This window comes from Bubalus kerabau, chromosome 21 (genome assembly GCF_029407905.1).
Source record: "Bubalus kerabau isolate K-KA32 ecotype Philippines breed swamp buffalo chromosome 21, PCC_UOA_SB_1v2, whole genome shotgun sequence".
Classification (NCBI taxonomy): domain Eukaryota; kingdom Metazoa; phylum Chordata; class Mammalia; order Artiodactyla; family Bovidae; genus Bubalus; species Bubalus kerabau.
In genome coordinates this window covers 40,861,425-40,878,926 of record NC_073644.1, presented here as the reverse complement: position 1 = coordinate 40,878,926, position 17,502 = coordinate 40,861,425, and the positions used below count along the sequence as shown (strand labels likewise).

At 42.1% G+C, this 17,502-nt stretch overlaps 1 protein-coding gene across 1 annotated transcript in view; it reads left to right on the top strand.

The window, feature by feature from the left end:
- The window catches only part of LOC129636030 (disks large-associated protein 1-like), a 155,758-nt gene extending 140,446 nt beyond the window's left edge, over positions 1-15,312 (top strand). Inside the window, exons 3-4 of the mRNA XM_055559305.1 lie at positions 6,740-6,917; positions 14,794-15,312. Of these exons, the coding sequence (XP_055415280.1) occupies positions 6,740-6,917; positions 14,794-15,312 (697 nt within the window). The remainder of the gene's footprint in view (positions 1-6,739; positions 6,918-14,793) is intronic.
- Positions 15,313-17,502: the final 2,190 nt, after the last annotated feature.

The following is a 17,502-nucleotide window of genomic DNA, read 5'->3' as shown; positions in this document are numbered from 1 at the left end:
TACGCTTTGGGAACACAGTGATGATTCCATATAATCCCATGACCCCAGATGTGGTCACTGCCTTCGGGAACCCACAGTTTTATGGGGAGACTGGCCAGCAGGCAGTTACAACTGCAATAAGCCTCTGATGAAAGCAGGCTCAGCTATGTACATATCAGCTTCCTGGGCACTGTCCTCTGCCCTGAGCCTCCCAAGTTTTTGCTCCCTGGGTCTGGTATGACTTCTGTCTGGCTCACTCTTAACTGGTGACAGTCTATCAGGGTCTGAGAGACCCCAAGCTGTCCTCTCTCCGAAGTTTTTCCTAATACCTCTACTCCAAATCAGTCTCTTGCTACCTTCTTCTTGCTTATTTCTTGAACACTTATTATAAGTACATGTTTGTGTACTAAGTAGCTTCAGTTGTATCCAGCTCTGTGGCCCCATGGGCTGTAGCCTGCCAGGGTCCTCTGTCCATGGCATTCTCCAGGCAAGAATACTGGCATTGCCATGCCTTCCTCCAGGGAATCTTTCCAACCCAGGGATCAAACCCGCATCTCCTATGTCTCCTGTATTTGGCAGGTGGGTTCTTTACCACTAACACCAACTGGGAAGCCCTATTATAAGCACAACACAGATTATCTTCAAGTTTGTTTGGCATATTTGTCTCTGTCTGGAAACTGACGTTATCAAAGGAAGGAGTCACATGTTCTCTGCAGCATCTAGCACAAGCATTATGAATAGTTGGCATCTGATTTATATTGTTTTAAATCTAATGTTGCACAGTCTTGAGAATCTATAGGAAAGAATGTTTGAATTCCAAGTATCTTTCTTGGAATTCTGCACCCTTCTCCAGGGAATTGCAAGGTTCCAGAAATTTCTGTGCCCTTCTCCAGGGGCTCTTCCTGACCCAGGGATCGAACCTGAGTCTCGTGCATCTCCTGCATTGGCAGGTGAGTTCTTTGGCTAGTTCTTCCAACTAGCACCACCTGGGAAGTCCTTCCAAGTGTCAGAAGAGCCTAAATATGATGGATAAACATATTTGGCACCCTGTAAGAACTGCATTTTATGTTGAAAGTTGCTAGGGTTGATGAATTATTGTCAGAAGAACTGCACCTTTATTTTGGACAAGATCCACTTTATAACTAAAATGCATTATCCCAGTTTCTAGCATACAGCTTTGCAGATACCCAGCCTGTGGCTCTTTGATAATCTTCCCAGTAGAACAGTCAACAAATCCCCACCCATATCGGTTTTTTTCTCTACAGAGTGAAACTAATGGAGCAAAGAAAAATCCCCAAGATTATTTCCTCATCTTCCTTTTACCCCACCCTGGACTTCTAAGAGATAGCAAGGTCTACAACTCTTGGCAGTGTCATGTCTCCCAGAAATAATGCTGACATTCATTCCCCGTGTCAAACATTTATGGAGGAAGAGCAACAAAGAACATAACAAGGGACCTATGGGAGTTTGTTCCTTCAGTCTGAATCTTAAAATGTAGAAGTTGCTCCTGTGTCTAAGCTGTGCTGTTCTGATGGGGCTAATCAGTTGGTGAAATGGATCCCTTTATGAAGTTAAAGTTCTAAGAAACAGAAGGAAAATGAAGTGTTTAAGGAACAATATGATGTTGCAAAAGAAGTTTGAAAAAAGACTCTAAGTGGCTGTCAATGAATCTCTCAGTCTGTTTTTCTGGGAATGTCTTAACTTCTTTTTTGAAAGATAGTTTTTCTGTATATAGACTTCTTTGTTGACCATCTTTTTCATTCAGTACTTGGAATATTTCATCTCAGTGCCCTCTAGCATCCTTGATTTATGATGAGAAGTCAGCTTTTAATCTTATTGATGATTCCCTGTAAGTGATGAGTCATTTCTTTCTGCTTTTAAGATTTTCTCATTGTCTTTGCCTTTTGACACTTCTACAAGGATATGGTTAGGTGTGGGTCTCACTGAGTTTATAGTATTTTGAGTTTTTTTAAGCTTCTTAGATATATAAGAGTTTTCATCAGATTTGGGATGTTTTTGGCCACTAATTCTTCAGATGTATTTTCTACCTCTCCTTCTAGAACTCCAATTACATGTATGTTGGTATGTTTGATGGTGTCCCACCATCTTTGAAGCTCTGTATGTTCTTCCTTATTCTTTTCTTTTAATTTCTCAGCCTGCATAATCTCTCTTCAGGTTTATTCTTCTTCATGGGGCTTGCTCTGAGCCCCTTGAGTAAGTTTTCCATTTTATTTGTTATTATGTAGTTATTGGTGACTCAGTGGTAAAGAATCTGCCTGCAGTGCAGGAGACCTGGGTTCGATCCCTGGGTTGGGAAGAGCCCCTGGAGGAGAGCATGGCAACCCACTCCAGTGTTCTTGCCTGGAGAATCCCATGGACCGAGGAGCCTACAGGGCTACAGTCCACGGGCTCGCAAAGAGTCAGACATGACCGAGTGATAGAACACGTGCACTGTGCTGTCCATTAGATCCCTGGAGCTTGTTTATCTTGTGGAGTTACAATGTTAGTGATATATTACAGGATTAATCATTTTCTCTTTGGGAACACTGATTTAAAATGTTGTGTTCTCAGACAGAGAGAACAGACTTGTGGTTGCAAAGGTAAAGGGGGCAGGGGGAGGGACGGATTGGGAGTTTGAAATTAACAGAGGTAAACTATTATATATAGAATGCATAAACAACAAGGTCCTACTGTATAGCACAGGGAACTATATTCAATATCCTGTGGTAAACCATAATGGAAAAGATTATGAAAAAAATGGTTTATATATGTGTGTGTGTATGAATCATCTTGCTGTACAGCAGAAATTCACACAACATTGTAAATCAACTTACTTAACATAGGTTATCACAGAATATGAAGCGTAGTTGATTTACAATATTGTGTTAATTTCTGCTGTACAGCAAAGTGATTCATATATATATATACACACACATGCATTCTTTTTCATATTCTTTCCCATTATGGTAAATTAACTATACTCCAATAAAATTATCTTTTAAAATAAACATAATTAAAATTAATAAAACTATACTTAAAAAGTAAAATGTATTAAATATTGTCTTCCAAGTATTATTGCATTTTTTCTTTTTGCAATGGAAACCTTACTGATACACTGGCCAAACTTGTTTGTCTAGCTGTCTCACTGCCATCTAAGGGCATCCCATCTTTGGGTGCAGTTAAAGGACATTATTATGAATGGGGCTCAACCAGGCCAAAATCTCAATTCCATTGGGATAAGCCATAAAAGGTTAACTTAGCATAAGCAATTTAGGGAGAAAGTGAAATATGATGGCTGTCATTTGAATAGGCTAATAACGATCATTAATCTAATCTAAGAGCTAATGTTTCTGAATATGCACATTCCTTTTCTACTTAGCAAATCAACTTCCTCTAGAGTTGATAATCAACTCATTCTCTTTGGGTGTTTCTTTCATGAGTGTTTCATCTTCAGGAGCACCGTACCCTTTATGATGAGAGCTGTGGGCTCTACTCTCTAAGTGGACAAGATCAAAGAGCTCATTTCCTTATATTTCGTGTATCATTAAAGTAGGTGTTGTTTCATCAGGAATGACTCACCAAAGTAGAACTATTCGATCTCTTCTGAATGATTTTCCAGTTTGGAATTATGCTTTATTTCATAACGAGTGGCCGGAGTGAATGATTGTTTCAAGAATGCCTCATTTCTCCATCTCAGCCAGCAGACACACTCATTGTTCAAAACACTGAGCTTTTCACTTCTTCTTTTGAATGTAGACCATTTATGAAACAGCTGCCCCCATTGCTGCCCTGATAACTGTTTGGAAGCGCAGCATCATTTATGTTGGCAATACCATTGCTCTGGATCAGGCTACAAAATAGCCAAAGAAACACATTCGTCTTCTCTCAAGTTCTAGTGGAAGTGAACTTTGGGCTGTAAATGCTTCTAGCGAAGGCTCTCTTTCCCTAAAAGAGATCTCAATGGGAAAATTTACTCTTCAGTGTATTTGTTTTCTGACAGGGATTTTTGGCACGAGCATTTATAAAGTGGTCCATGGTGGCTCAGACGGTAAAGCATCTGTCTACAATGCGGGAGACCTGGGTTCCATCCCTGGGTCGGGAAGATCCGCTGGAGAAGGAACTGGCAATGCACTCCAGTACTATTGCCTGGAAAATCCCATGGACAGAGAAGCCTGGTAGGCTACAGTCCATGGGGTCGCAAAAACTCAGACATGACTGAGCGACTTCACTTTCCTTTCCTTTCCATGGTGAATCTCCATAATGGCACATAATGCATGCAAAATACTTGCCTGATCTGGCAGAGGTATTTTTATGTTTGGCAGCTACTTTTAGGATCCATAGGGAACACTGCTAGAACAATCAGTTTCTCTTTTGTATTAGTAAAATACACAAGAGGTTTCCTTTTGATGCTAAATTCCAGATCTATTCTAAGTTGGCCCCTCCTTCAGTGTAGTTGCAAAAAGTGGCCACTAATCAAATCCTCAGCTTTTAGTATTAAATTTACCAGGGGCTTCCCTGGTGCTCAGATGGTCAAGAATCTGCCTGCAATGGAGGAGACCTGGGTTGGATCCCTGGGTCGGGAATGGACATAAGTCTGAGCAAACTCCTCAAGATAGGACAGAGGAGATAGGAAACGACAGAGGAGCCTGGCGTGCTACAGTTCATGGGGTCACAAAGAGTTGGACACCACTTAGCGACTGAACAACAAGTATTAAATTTATAAATTAATTTAGGAAGTCTAAAATTTTTTACAATATTGAGTCTCACATCCAGGAAAATTGTTTCTATTTACGACTTGCTTATTAAGCCTTGCATAAAGTTTTATTACTTTTTCAAAAATTTTTATTACTTTTTCAAAAATTTCTGGTGCACCTCTTTTTCATAACTTCTACTTATTATGTTTATCATTTTGAATGGATTTTTAAATTAAAATTTCTATTTGGTGGTGGCAGTATATAGAAAAACTATTGATTTCTCTGTTTTTACCCTGTATGTAACTATTTGAGCAATCACTCTTATTAGTTCTAAAAGTTTTCAGTTGATTTTGTCTTCTAGCGAATTAATTGTATAATCTATAAATACTCAAAGTTTCTCTCTTTCTTCAGAATATTTATATTCTCTATTTCTTTTTTTGTTTCCAATTTCATTAGCTATGATCTCCAGAAAAAATTATAAATAATAGAAGCTTATTGGGCCTACATCTTTCTCCTTATCAACTTTTTAAATTGCAGACAATATTATAGCAAATTTTTTTAATTTAATAACGAAAGAAACAAAATCATCCTGAATCCCACACAAAAACAAACTTCAAAAATTACTTAAAAAACACAGACATAGAAAACAAACTTATGGTTACCAGAGGGGAAAGAGGGGAGGAGGGATAAATTAGGAGTTTAGGATTAAAATATACAAACTGCTGTGTATAAAATAGATTAAAAAAAAAAAACCAAGGTCCTACTGTATAGCACAAGGAACTATATTCAATATCTTGTAATAGTGTATAAAGAAAAAGAATATATAACTAAACCACTTTGCTGTACACCTGAAACTAACACAACATTGTAAATCAGCTATATTTCAATAAAAATTTTTTAATTACTAAAACAGTTGTTTTTATGTGTACAGAAAGGGTAAGGAAGGCTATACAGCAAGTTGCTATGGGTAGTTCTTCCAGGGGATGGAATTCTGGAGCAGGAACAAGGGGAGACCCACTTTCTGCTCTGTGCACTTCTGGATAGCTTGGCTTTTTGAGAAGTGCAATTTCTGCTTTTATAATTTTAAAATGCATCTTGGGAAATAGTCTTACAAGTATAATGTATCTAAGACTTGTCTTTGGATATCAAGATTTAGAGATGGGCACATGTTAACATCTAAAATTTAAGTTTTGTTCACTGTTAAGTCTCAACTACATGAGAAAAGATTAAACAGATGATAGAAAGATGGATAGAGATATTGATAGAGTTACAGATAGACACCCGTTTGCCATTTGCCATTAATAGAAAATCCAAAAAAAAAGGACAATCTTGTTTGTAGGACATATATTAAGCTAACCTTAAAAGTGCATTCCAGTATACAGTAGGTGCAAATACTGGTTTGCTTCCACTTATGTGAGATACCTAGAATAGTCAAATTCATAGTCAGAAAGTAGGTTGGTAGATGCCAGGGGCTTCGGCTGTAGAGGGGAGGGGGGATCAAGGGATGGGGAGGAGGGGAGGGGGGATCAAGGGATGGGGAGGAAGGGAGGGGGGATGGGGAGCTAGTGTTTACTGGGGACAGAGTTTCAGTTTAGGAAGGTGAAACGTTCGGGAGACGGATGATGGTGAGAGTTGCACAACAATGTGAATATACTTAGTGCCACTGAACTGCACAGTTAAATATGGTTGAATAGTGCATTTTATATATTATGTGACTTTTACCACAATAAAAAATAAAATAGAAGATGGCATAGAAGAGAAATGAGTACAAAGGGAAAGCTCACAAATTACAACCGGGAAGAATTCTAGGGCAGGCATGGCAGCTACACGATGCCCCCTAGGAAGTCTAGGAAAATGTGATTGAGGACATTATTTCATGGGCTGAAGGAATTATAATTGCTCTCAATGATTTCCCATCAAAAGCTTTCTTCCCAGACCCCACGGGGGAGTCTGTGTTACTCGCGCTAGTATGTAGGGTGGCCATGGCAGTCGGAACTTGCCCTGTCTTACTCCCGCCTGCACGGTGGAACAGGACTCGACGCATACTCTCCGTTGTTCTCCTCCAGGATTTCCAATGAGCACTCCCCCAAACTCCAGATCCGGAGTCACAGTTACCTGAGGGCGGTCAGTGAGGTCTCCATCAACCGAAGCCTCGACAGCCTTGACCCTGCGGGGCTGCTTACGTCCCCGAAGTTCCGCTCCAGGAACGAGAGCTACATGCGCGCCATGAGCACCATCAGCCAGGTGAGCCCCGCGGCCATGGGCACTGAACTGCACGGGGGAGTTGGGGAAACCCAGGGGGTGTGACGCGAGGAGGCTGACATCCCCCAAGGGATGCTGGTGGGTCGGGCAAGGGCCCCAGTCTAAATGCTGCCTGTGACTGGCCACAGCCGGCGCTGGGGACCAACAGTCCTACCAGCAGCAGAGGGGTCCTTGGGCAGCTGGGGTAAAGCACGTGGGGGGAGTCCTTGAGGAAACTCTCTAGCAGTCAGCCTGCACCGGCACATTTGTCATTAAGGAGTTGATGGATGAGGCGTCAGTTGCAAAGACATTTGAAGGATAGACGAACAGGGTGGACGTCATTGGCAAAACCTAGGTAGTGTCTAATCCTAAAAGTATTAAGCAAGTCATCAAACAGGAACAAAGGCTGGGAAATGAGATGTGATCTGTTTATTCCAGCTGGGTCCTAGGTGAATATTGTGTCTTGGTTTTAAGACACAAGTCTAAGAACTAGTACCCAGAATTAGGGATGAAGACTCAGTAAAGTTGCCTTAATACTGCATCTGAAATACTCAGCTAAAGCTTCTCAGTGCCTCCAGAGAATATGGGAGGGGTTAGGCTGCCTCAACCCAAGGGAGGGTTAAACCTAGGACTCCTGGAGGGTGGACACTGCAACTTTCAGGGGCCACCAGAGAAGCAGGAGGTGCCTCTTCTGGACGGACAAAATACGGGTTTGTTTTTTTTTAATAATGTTTAGGAGTTCTGAATTTTAATTTTTAATCACAGTTTTTTAAAATAAGCACCATACTTGGGACTTCCTTGGTGGTCCAGGGTTAAGAATCTACCTGCCAATGCAGGGGACACAGGTTCGATCCCTGATTGAAGAGCAATTAAGCCCATGCGCCCAGACTACTGAGCCCAAGAGCCACAACTACTGAAACTCAAGTACCTAGAGTCTGTGCTCCACAAGAGAAGCCACCACAATGAGAAGCCCAAGCACTGCAACTAGAGAGTAGCCCCCACTTGCTGAAATCCGTGAACAGCAACGAAGACCGAGAGCAGACAAAAATTAATTATTTTAAAAAGCACTATACTATTAACTCAGCTAATATTATTGAGCAAAACACTGGGCTAGATTCTGCAAGTTATTCAGTGGTAAATAATGCCTCATTCCTGCTCCCCCAAAGTTTATAGTTTAATGGAGATTATACCAAAAAATAAATAACAAATGTTATTTACTTGAACACCAGAAAAACACTGAGATAGGCAGGACAAGAATTAGCCATAAGAGCCAACTTTACTGGGTCAGGCACTGTGTCAACTGCTTTATATGTTCATAATATTAATCCTTATAAACACCCTGTAAGATATGTAAGTAACCAAAAGTTAAATGGGACTTTGTGGTCATGAAATTGTCAACGAGATACCCAAGAGAATAAAAAAAAAAAGTGTTCAGTGCCCAGGATTCTAAAGAGAGTGCTTCTAGGCATGGGGTCTAGGAATGTACATTTTAACAGACATTCCAGGTGATTCTAATAAATAATGTATTAATAAAGAAGTATTTATTAAAGTAGTATATATCTGAACTTTGAAAAATGCTGGCCTAAAGCAGTTACCGCTAGCACTACACTGGAAGCCCCAAGGCATATGCAAGCAATAGTGTGTGATTGGAGTTCAGAATACTTGTAGCCGCAGCAATGGGCAATCTGTTCTGAATTTTGTCTTAGAGGCATCTTTCGTGCACAGCCTTCCATGCAGGGCCCAGGGGACTGGACCTTATTCATTAGGAGGGAGACTGACAGAAGATTAATTAAAACTTCAGCTTTTATGCAGGCAAAACAGACAATCAGAACTTTGATGAAGGATAGTTAATCCAGCCCCCCCCCAAAAAAAATTTAATTGTAGGAAAATTGGAGAGAATGAGAAAGAGCCTGAAGAGGCAGAGAGGCTAGTGTGAAAGACTTTGTGATCACCAAGGTGAGAATTAATATTACCGGCGGTGGTGATGGCCGTGCTGCGGCTGCTGTTGATAGCGGCAACAGTGTTGATGGAGACGGTGCTGGTAATGGTGGTGAGGAGTGTGATGCGCGTGGTGGTAATGATGGCGGTGGTAGAGATGATGCCAACGATGGTGGTAGCGGTGAAGATGCTAAGGCGGTGGTGTTGGATGGTAGGCTAAGCCCTGAAGTGTCTCTGATCTATCAGAGTAAGACCTTGAAATAGGATCACTCCTCTCATTTTGCCCCCACCATCAAAATAGAGCTTCCTGCTAAAATGTATCCTTGAAAAGCAAAGGCAGCAAGGCTCCAATATCAGGGTAGGGTGGAAGTCAGGAAAAGTTGGCATATTGGCTTCCAATGTTTGCCCGCTGTACATTTCCTTAAAGAAATCTCCGAGAGTGTACACATATCTATTTGTGCCAGCTACCGCTGTCCAGTGAGGCTCACTATCCCAACTCTTAGGTAAATATTTGGTGTCTCATTTGGTGAAATTTGAACTTTGCTTTGTTCTTACTTTTTTTCAATATAAACAATATAATTTTTAAAACTTCTTTAAACTGATCTTTATTCTAGACAGGCTCGTGGTCACATAGCCTTCCAGAATTGTAAGAGAGTCTATAACTCTCCGGTGTCACACCTGAAGAATACATCCATGGGATTAGAATATTTTGCTGGAAATGTTTATACACACCCACTGCTTTCATAACTTCACATGGGTAAAGCAGGAGAGCTTCTTCATCAGGACGCACACTCATGCAGCTGCCTGCTTTTAGTCCCCGCGCCACAGATCTGACCTTCCTTGAGACAGTGTCACTTTCTGGTGACAACTTAGTACAATGTCGACAAATCACTGAAGAGGCACGTCTGGGCCCTGATCCGGGGTGGGGGGGGTCAAGTCTGCCATTCAGTGGCGTGATCATTTCGCCTGAAGTAAAATACAGGAAGCAGAGCCACCCTAAATGGATTCCTAATGACACATCGTTTTTCTAGTATCATATTCATTTTTCAAGGAACAGAGTATCAGGAAGATTGATTTCAAATTTTCTGTCACCATCCCAGCATTGCCATTATTCAAAGGGAATGATTTCTTCTTCTAAGTAATCCCACTACATATATTCTAGGCTTTTCAACAAGTAGTTGGTGGTTGTGATGCTGGAGATATCTCTCTTCTAGATCTTCAGTAGCAGCTCTAATAGTATAGAATTTAAGTGCATTATATCCTATTCCTTCTTAAAACCTGATATATTATTCATCAAAGGCTCCTAGAAAGATCAAAGTAAAATGCTGTAAGACATTGGTATAGAATAACTAAATTGTTTCCGCCATTCATACCTTATAGAAATAAAATATCCCTAAAAACAGATTGCGCTTGGATTATGAGGAGAAACAAACATCTTTTTATATGTTTATTCCCTTTCTACTTTTTTTTTCCTATATACACATCTAAAAAATGGGGGCTTTTAAAGTAAGACTTGAGAAGAATTTGAGAACGTCACATTTTAAAAAATATTTGGCATAATAACTCTCATTTCCAAATTAGCCCAATTTACTTCTCAATTTATTTCAAGTCCAAATCAAACATCTTCACCTAGAATGATAAACTAAACTCCCACACATATATTTTGTCCAGTGATGTTTGGGTTTGTACACCATTTTAAAAATGTAAATGTGATAGGGCAGTTATTGTACTTGATGGTAATACCAGCAGGTTAGTGGTGACTTTTGACCTAAACTATCCCTTCATTGTATTTGTACCAGAAATGTAAACTGAGATGAATTAAGCATTTTTGAGCACACAGCTAGCCAGTGACAGAACCTAGAACACCTAGGTGGCCTGACTCCTAACTCATAAGTTTCTTCAATATCTGCTGGAATTGGGTATTAGTGGCAATGATATTGCCAATAATAGTGGTAGTAATAATGGAAATGAGAAGAATGGAATAGTTACTATATATCACTTACCTGACATACGCTATAAGCTTTGCATATTATCTCATTAATTTCATATCAACTGTAAGAAAGATTGGCTTCCCAGGTAGCTCAGTGGTAAAGAATGTGCCTGCCAACGCAGGAGACGTGGGTTCGATCCGTGGATCTAGAAGATCCCCTGGAGAAGGAAATGGCAACCCACTCCAGTATTCTTGCCTGGAGAATCCCATGGACAGAGGAGCCTGGCAGGCTACAGACATGCACACATGCATAAGAAAGATCATTTTTTAATTTATGAACCTCAGAGAATATAAAATAATATCTAGTACTTATGGAATGCCTACTATGTGCTTAGTAATGTTCACTTGTATGTTTTATTTTTCTCCTTAAAAGCATCCCTGTGAGGTAGGTATTATTATACCCATTTTACAGATGAGAAAAGTGAGGCTCAGAGAATTGAAGTGAATTGCCATGATATAGTAGAAGTAGCATTGTTGTTGTTCAATTGCTAAGTCGTGTCCAGTTCTTTGCGACCCCATGAACTGCAGCATGCCAAGCTTCCCTGTCCTTCACTATCTCCTGGAATTTGCTCAGACTTATGTCCATTGAGTCAGTAATACCATCCAACCACCTCATCCTCTGTCGTTCCCTTCTCCTCCTGCCTTCAATCATTCCCAGCATCAGGTTCTTTTCCAGTGAGTCAGCTCTTTGCATCAGGTGACCAAAGGATTGGAGCTTCAGCTTCAGCACCAGTCCTTCCAATGAATATTCAGGGTTGATTTACTTTAGAATTGACTGGTTTGATCTCCTTGCTGTCCAACAGACTCTCAAGAGTCTTATCAAACACCACAGTTTGAAAGCATCAATTCTTCAGCACTCAGCCTTCTCTACAGTCCCACTCATGGCATTAAACCAGATAAAAAAATAAATCCAAATGAATTTAAAATCTGAGCAGTGAAACAAAAGAAAGGCAATTACTAATGAAATGATGGTCCCAGAAATGGTCCCAGAACTGAAAGATATGAATCTGCAGGTTGGGAGGTCCCACCTAGTACCTAGTATAATGAATGGACAAAGATCCCTACAGGGAATGAATACCATGGTGAAACATTAGATCACTCAGGACCAAAAAAAAAAATCCTAAAAAGCTTCCAGAAGGGATGGGGCAAACCAGCACACACAGAAAGGCTCAGAGGTGAGAAAGACATCTGTTTTCTCAGTCTCGAGCACACACGGAGGCTAAGAGACAAGGAGAGAAGCCGAGAAATACCTGAAAGGAGGAGGGATGCAGCTAAAACTCTAAATGCAAGCATGCTCTCCCTTAACGGTGGAGGTGGTACAGACATTGCCAACAATGTGAAGGAGGCTGCCTTCCCAAGAAAGCACTAGAAGATGTGCTCCACTGAAAAGAGGGAATAAAACAGGGAAAGGGGAACTGGGGCACCACCACCAGTTGGATAATGAAAGGCACCCCCAGAATGATAGGGAAGGGAGATCCCAGCACAGCAGTGGTCTTAGCAGCCATAAATTATAGTAGGAGGCACCCAGACAGATGTTTCAAGGGCAGGAAGGAAACCAAGAGGTTATCAGAGGTCTCTGAACATATCAGGAGATTCACATAAGCATGTGTCTGGCAATATGGATACAAATACCGTTAAGATTCACCTGGAAGAATTGAAAATGGTTCTTCTGGGGAGGAAGAATTGGGGCTGGGTTGGGGGCTCGCTCTTTGTTTTTATAAGCCATCTAGAGCTACTTGACCTATATGTGTGTCTAGACTGGATAAAGAATCACCTTTTTGTATGAAAAAACGTAGTGACAAACATGAAATATATAGTCATTTGTAAAACTAGGACTAACGAGAGCTACAGTGGGAACATGTACGTGATGTGCTCTGATAATGTCAATCTAATACAACAATTTTTTCTTTTGCCTTTAAATTTTTTTAATACAAAAATACTCATACACAATCTTGCACACACAACTTCCAACCTTAAATGCTATTTCCCCCAAACCAGCAATTCTCAAATCTACATTTCAGTGTACTCCCCCAGAAGCGAAGTTCAAGTTTTTAAGGTTGTCGGAACTGGCAGTAGCACCTGGTACTGCAAAGGTGGAGCCTGGCCTCCTTCCGTAGCACAACTATTTTTAAATGAGGAACAGAGAGAGCACATGCAGAAGGAAGGAATTGTGAACTGTTTTTAATGGTGGTATGCGCAGCAGTGGTATTAGTTTGCTATTCTGCGGCTGTTGTGTATATACTGTGGAGGAAACCAAATGAATCATTGTAGAATATCCCAAGTCTATCATCTTCTGTGTCCTTGAAAACCAAGATTTTTAGTATGAAATAAAGATATACATATAAATATAATATGGGGCTTCCCAGGTGGTGCTATTGGTAAAGAATCCAACTGCCAATGCAGGAGATGTAAGAGACACAGTTTGATCCCCTGGAGAAGACAGTGACAACCCACTCCAGTGTTCTTGCCTGGGAAATCCAAAGGACAGAGAAGCCTGGCGGCCTGCAATCTGTTGGGTGGCAAGAGAGTTGGACACAACTGAGCTATTAAACAACCTGGTCTGGCTTTTTTTTTTTTTTTTTAATGTGGTGTTCAAATCCAGGGTAAGTTATATACAGAGGAATATAAGTAAATAAACACCGATTCCTCAAAAGGGGGAACAATTTATTTGGAAGATTTTAAAAACAATTTGTGGACCATATCAGCTTTTTATTGAGAAGAGCGAACCTTTTTTAGATAGCAAGGAGATCCAACCAGTCCATTCTGAAGGAGATCAGCCCTGGGATTTCTTTGGAAGGAATGATGCTGAAGCTGAAATTCCAGTACTTTGGCCACCTCATGTGAAGAGTTGACTCATTGGAAAAGACTCTGATGCTGGGAGGGATTGGGGGCCAGAGGAGAAGGGGACGACAGAGGATGAGATGGCTGGATGGCATCACTGACTCGATGGACGTGAGTCTGAGTGAATCCTGGGAGTTGGTGATGAACAGGGAGGCCTGGCGTGCTGCGATTCATGGGGTCGCAAAGAGTCGGACACGACTGAGTGACTGAACTGAACTGAACTGACTGATACAGTTTGAAAATCTCAATAATAGTGTCTTTCAAGACTGACATATCTGGGTTGACCTATTTTTGTGCAGAATATATATATCTTGCCAGAAAATATAGGGCCTGTTTCTAGACTTTGCACTAAATTACACTCCAGTCGACACAAATTATTTGACAACTAATCACTTCCAAAGGCACAATAAAAATACTAGCTTCTAAAACGTTTGTGCCAAAAATTGCCCCATTGAAGTACATGAACTCTGACCGTGGGCTGTAACATTGGCCCCTAGGTTTGCATTTATATCTGCTGGAGAAGGGATAAAGGAAAATTAACACCTCAGCATGAGCTGGAGGAATGATTTCCCAACACCATGCTTCCTTGCATTCTAAAAACAAAGTTCTCTTTCTTTAGAATTTAACTGACTATAAGCTAGATACCACCCCATTAGTCTGCAAGGATGCTGCTGTTCAATGGCTCAGTTGTGTCTCTTTGTGACCCCCATGGACTGCAGCACGCCAGGCTTCCCTGGCCATCACCAACTCCCGGAGCTTACTCAAACTCATGTCCATGGAGTCAGTGATGCCATCCAACCATCTCATCCTCTGTCCTCCCCTTCTACTCCTGCCTTCAGTCTTTCCCAGCATCAGAGTCTTCCAATGAGTCAGCTCTTCGCATCAGATGGCCAAGTATGGAAGCTTCATCAGTCCTTCCAGTGAATATTCAGGGTTAATTTCCTTTAGGGTTGACTGGTTTGATCTCTTTGCTGAGGAGCTAAAAATACGTTCGAATTTAATGCTATCTGATGGGTCGTTCCTCTCGGGGATGCGGTTTGGAGATGCTCAGAGGGCGAGTTGGCTTCTCCCCGGGAAGAGCGGTTGCTAACGTCCCATCTGGCCCCGCAGGTGAGCGAGATGGAGGTGAATGGGCAGTTCGAGTCGGTGTGCGAGTCGGTGTTCAGCGAGCTGGAGTCGCAGGCGGTGGAGGCCCTGGACCTGCCGATGCCTGGCTGCTTCCGCATGCGGAGCCACAGCTACGTGCGAGCCATCGAGAAGGGCTGTTCGCAGGACGACGAGTGCGTGTCGCTGCGGTCCTCCTCCCCGCCGCGCACCACCACCACCGTGAGGACCATCCAAAGCAGCACGGGTGAGTGTGCAGAGCCAGCCCCGCGCACCACCCCGCGCCGCCCGGGCGGCGCCTCAACTGTCCCCAGACACCGCACGTGGTCCCCTCGAGGATATCACACAGTCTCCAGTCACCAGACCCCACCCACTCCCCGCGAGGCATCCCAGCCTCCGGCCACAGTCACGCACCCCCTTCCTCCATCTGCGTCTCCCGTATCACCAGAGGAAACTGCAACTCGGGGACCAAGGGAGACAGCACAGGGGGAGAGATGTTCCCAAGATGCCCACACAGCATCCTAGGGCCAGTACTCTTATCCCACCCAACTCCTGCTCGCCATCAGCAGACCCTCCTGTTCAGGGCTATGACCCTCTCCACGAATCAGACACCCTGATTGTTGAGCATCGCAGAGCTGGAAAGCTTTTAAAATCCCAAGATATACACAAAATGACTCTCCCCAAAGACCTGAACTATCATTGTGAGACAATAAGAAATGGATGATGCAGTAATACTGACTGCACAACTTATGTTTTCTTTTATTATTACCAAAGGCAGATTTATTTCATTTTATTTTAGACCTCCTGACTATCTATACGCACCCAGCACCTCCTTTTCACTCTAAACTGAGTTTGGATTTATGCCACTACACTGTCTTTTGATCAGATTTTCATCAGAGAGGCACAGAAGAGCTTAGCTGGTTTCCATGACACTGGACCCATATAGAAATATAGCCATGGATTGTGTGTGACAGTGTATGTATTGTTTTGGAGGGTTTCAGGGTGCTTTTTAAAAAATAACATTTGGGTCCAAGAAGAAAATCCTCTCCATTGTAACTAGGCTTAACTTTGGTAGAATTTAGCATTACTCCAATAAAGACTAGTTCGATAAAAAAAATCATCACATCGAGTCAAGATAAATGATGAATTAATTAGAAGGACAAATCTCTGCTAAACTATTCAGTTTTCATTCTAGGTGCCTCAAATGTCAGCAATTATCATTCAGCTTAGAACTTTTGCTGGCTTGGGAACTAATAGGTTCTCATCTTACTTGCAAGAAAGCCGTTAAAGGTTAAACAACAGGTCTTCCTTCTGGACCAACGCAAATCAGGATCTCAGAATTAGGGAAGAGATGCTTCTAGACCGTGGCTCAGCTGACCCACTGTATCCCAGCACCTCTGGCCCTGGGTGGCCAATTCCCACCAGAGACAGCAGGTGTGCATTTTTGCTCACTAGGAGATTCTGCACAAACAGCCACAGACGAGGTTAATAAGTTAAATAAAGTTGGTTCAGGAAATGAACACATTTTTAAATTCATTCACGGGCATATTTGTGCGTGTTTACATCTGTGCGATAAGTGTAGCTTGAAGATGTGGCTGTGTCTCTAGTTTCGTCTTTGGTGTTTCCCTGCTTCCCCGCCGCCTCCCCACCCACCTCCCCCCAGCCCTGTCTGATCTGTTCTCTGTACAGCAGGTTCATCACTCACCAGCTACTCTTCTGTGCTGCAGTTGCTCCTTAAATATGCAAAATTCAGATCCTTGCCCAGAAGGGCCGAGGGAAGGAAAGGGGAACACCTTGCCCCAAATACCCTATTCTGACCTTCCTAAGACCCTTCCCAGGTATGCTGAGGGTTTCCAGAGTTCAGATAATAAGGTCACCAGGTAAAATCCAAGTTGCCAGTTACATGTGAATTTCAGATCAATAGTGAATCATTTTGTAGTGTCAGTATATCCCAAATCTTTCATGGGACCTACTTACACTACAGAATTATCTGTGACATCTGTAGTGTTTGCTAAATCTGACAAGCCTATCAGAGAAGGAGGTGAAGGGGGCCTGGGGTGGCGGTGTCTTGTGTTGTTCAATTTAGAATTGGAGAGGCTTTAGCCAGAGGCCCTGTGTGGGAGAACAGCCAAAAACAGGGAGCAGTCAATGAAAACCCCACAGAGCTGACAACATCCGCTCCACCTTGGGCTCTAGGAGCCTTGTCCTAAGTCCTGGGGCGGCGAGACTCCAGGCTTGGCTGCAGCTGCAGGGGGTTAGGGGCAGGAAGATGGAACTTGTCATGGGGAATGGTGAAGCATAAAATACCAGATTTGTGTACACGACAGCTGGTGATGTCACCCTTCATCATCCAAGTCAACATTATGATATATCGTCCTTACAGTCATAGAAAAATAAGCAAATAGTTTAAGAACTAAATATTATAGATTCTAAGTAAAGCCTTTAGAATTCTAATATCACTTTTCAAAGTTTATCTATACCATGGATTTGTTCTTTAAAAAAAAAAAAGTCATTTTAGGATATAATAAGGTTCTGTGCCCTTAATTCTACTTCTGTCATACTTTCTGTATCTCCTTCTTACCCTTCTTCTCTCTCTCTCTCTCTCTCTCTCTCTCTCTCTCTCTCACACACACACACACACACACACACACACGTACACCGAGTTTTCCTTTTCTCTGTCATGATGATGTCAGTGTTATTATTAATATGTTTTCT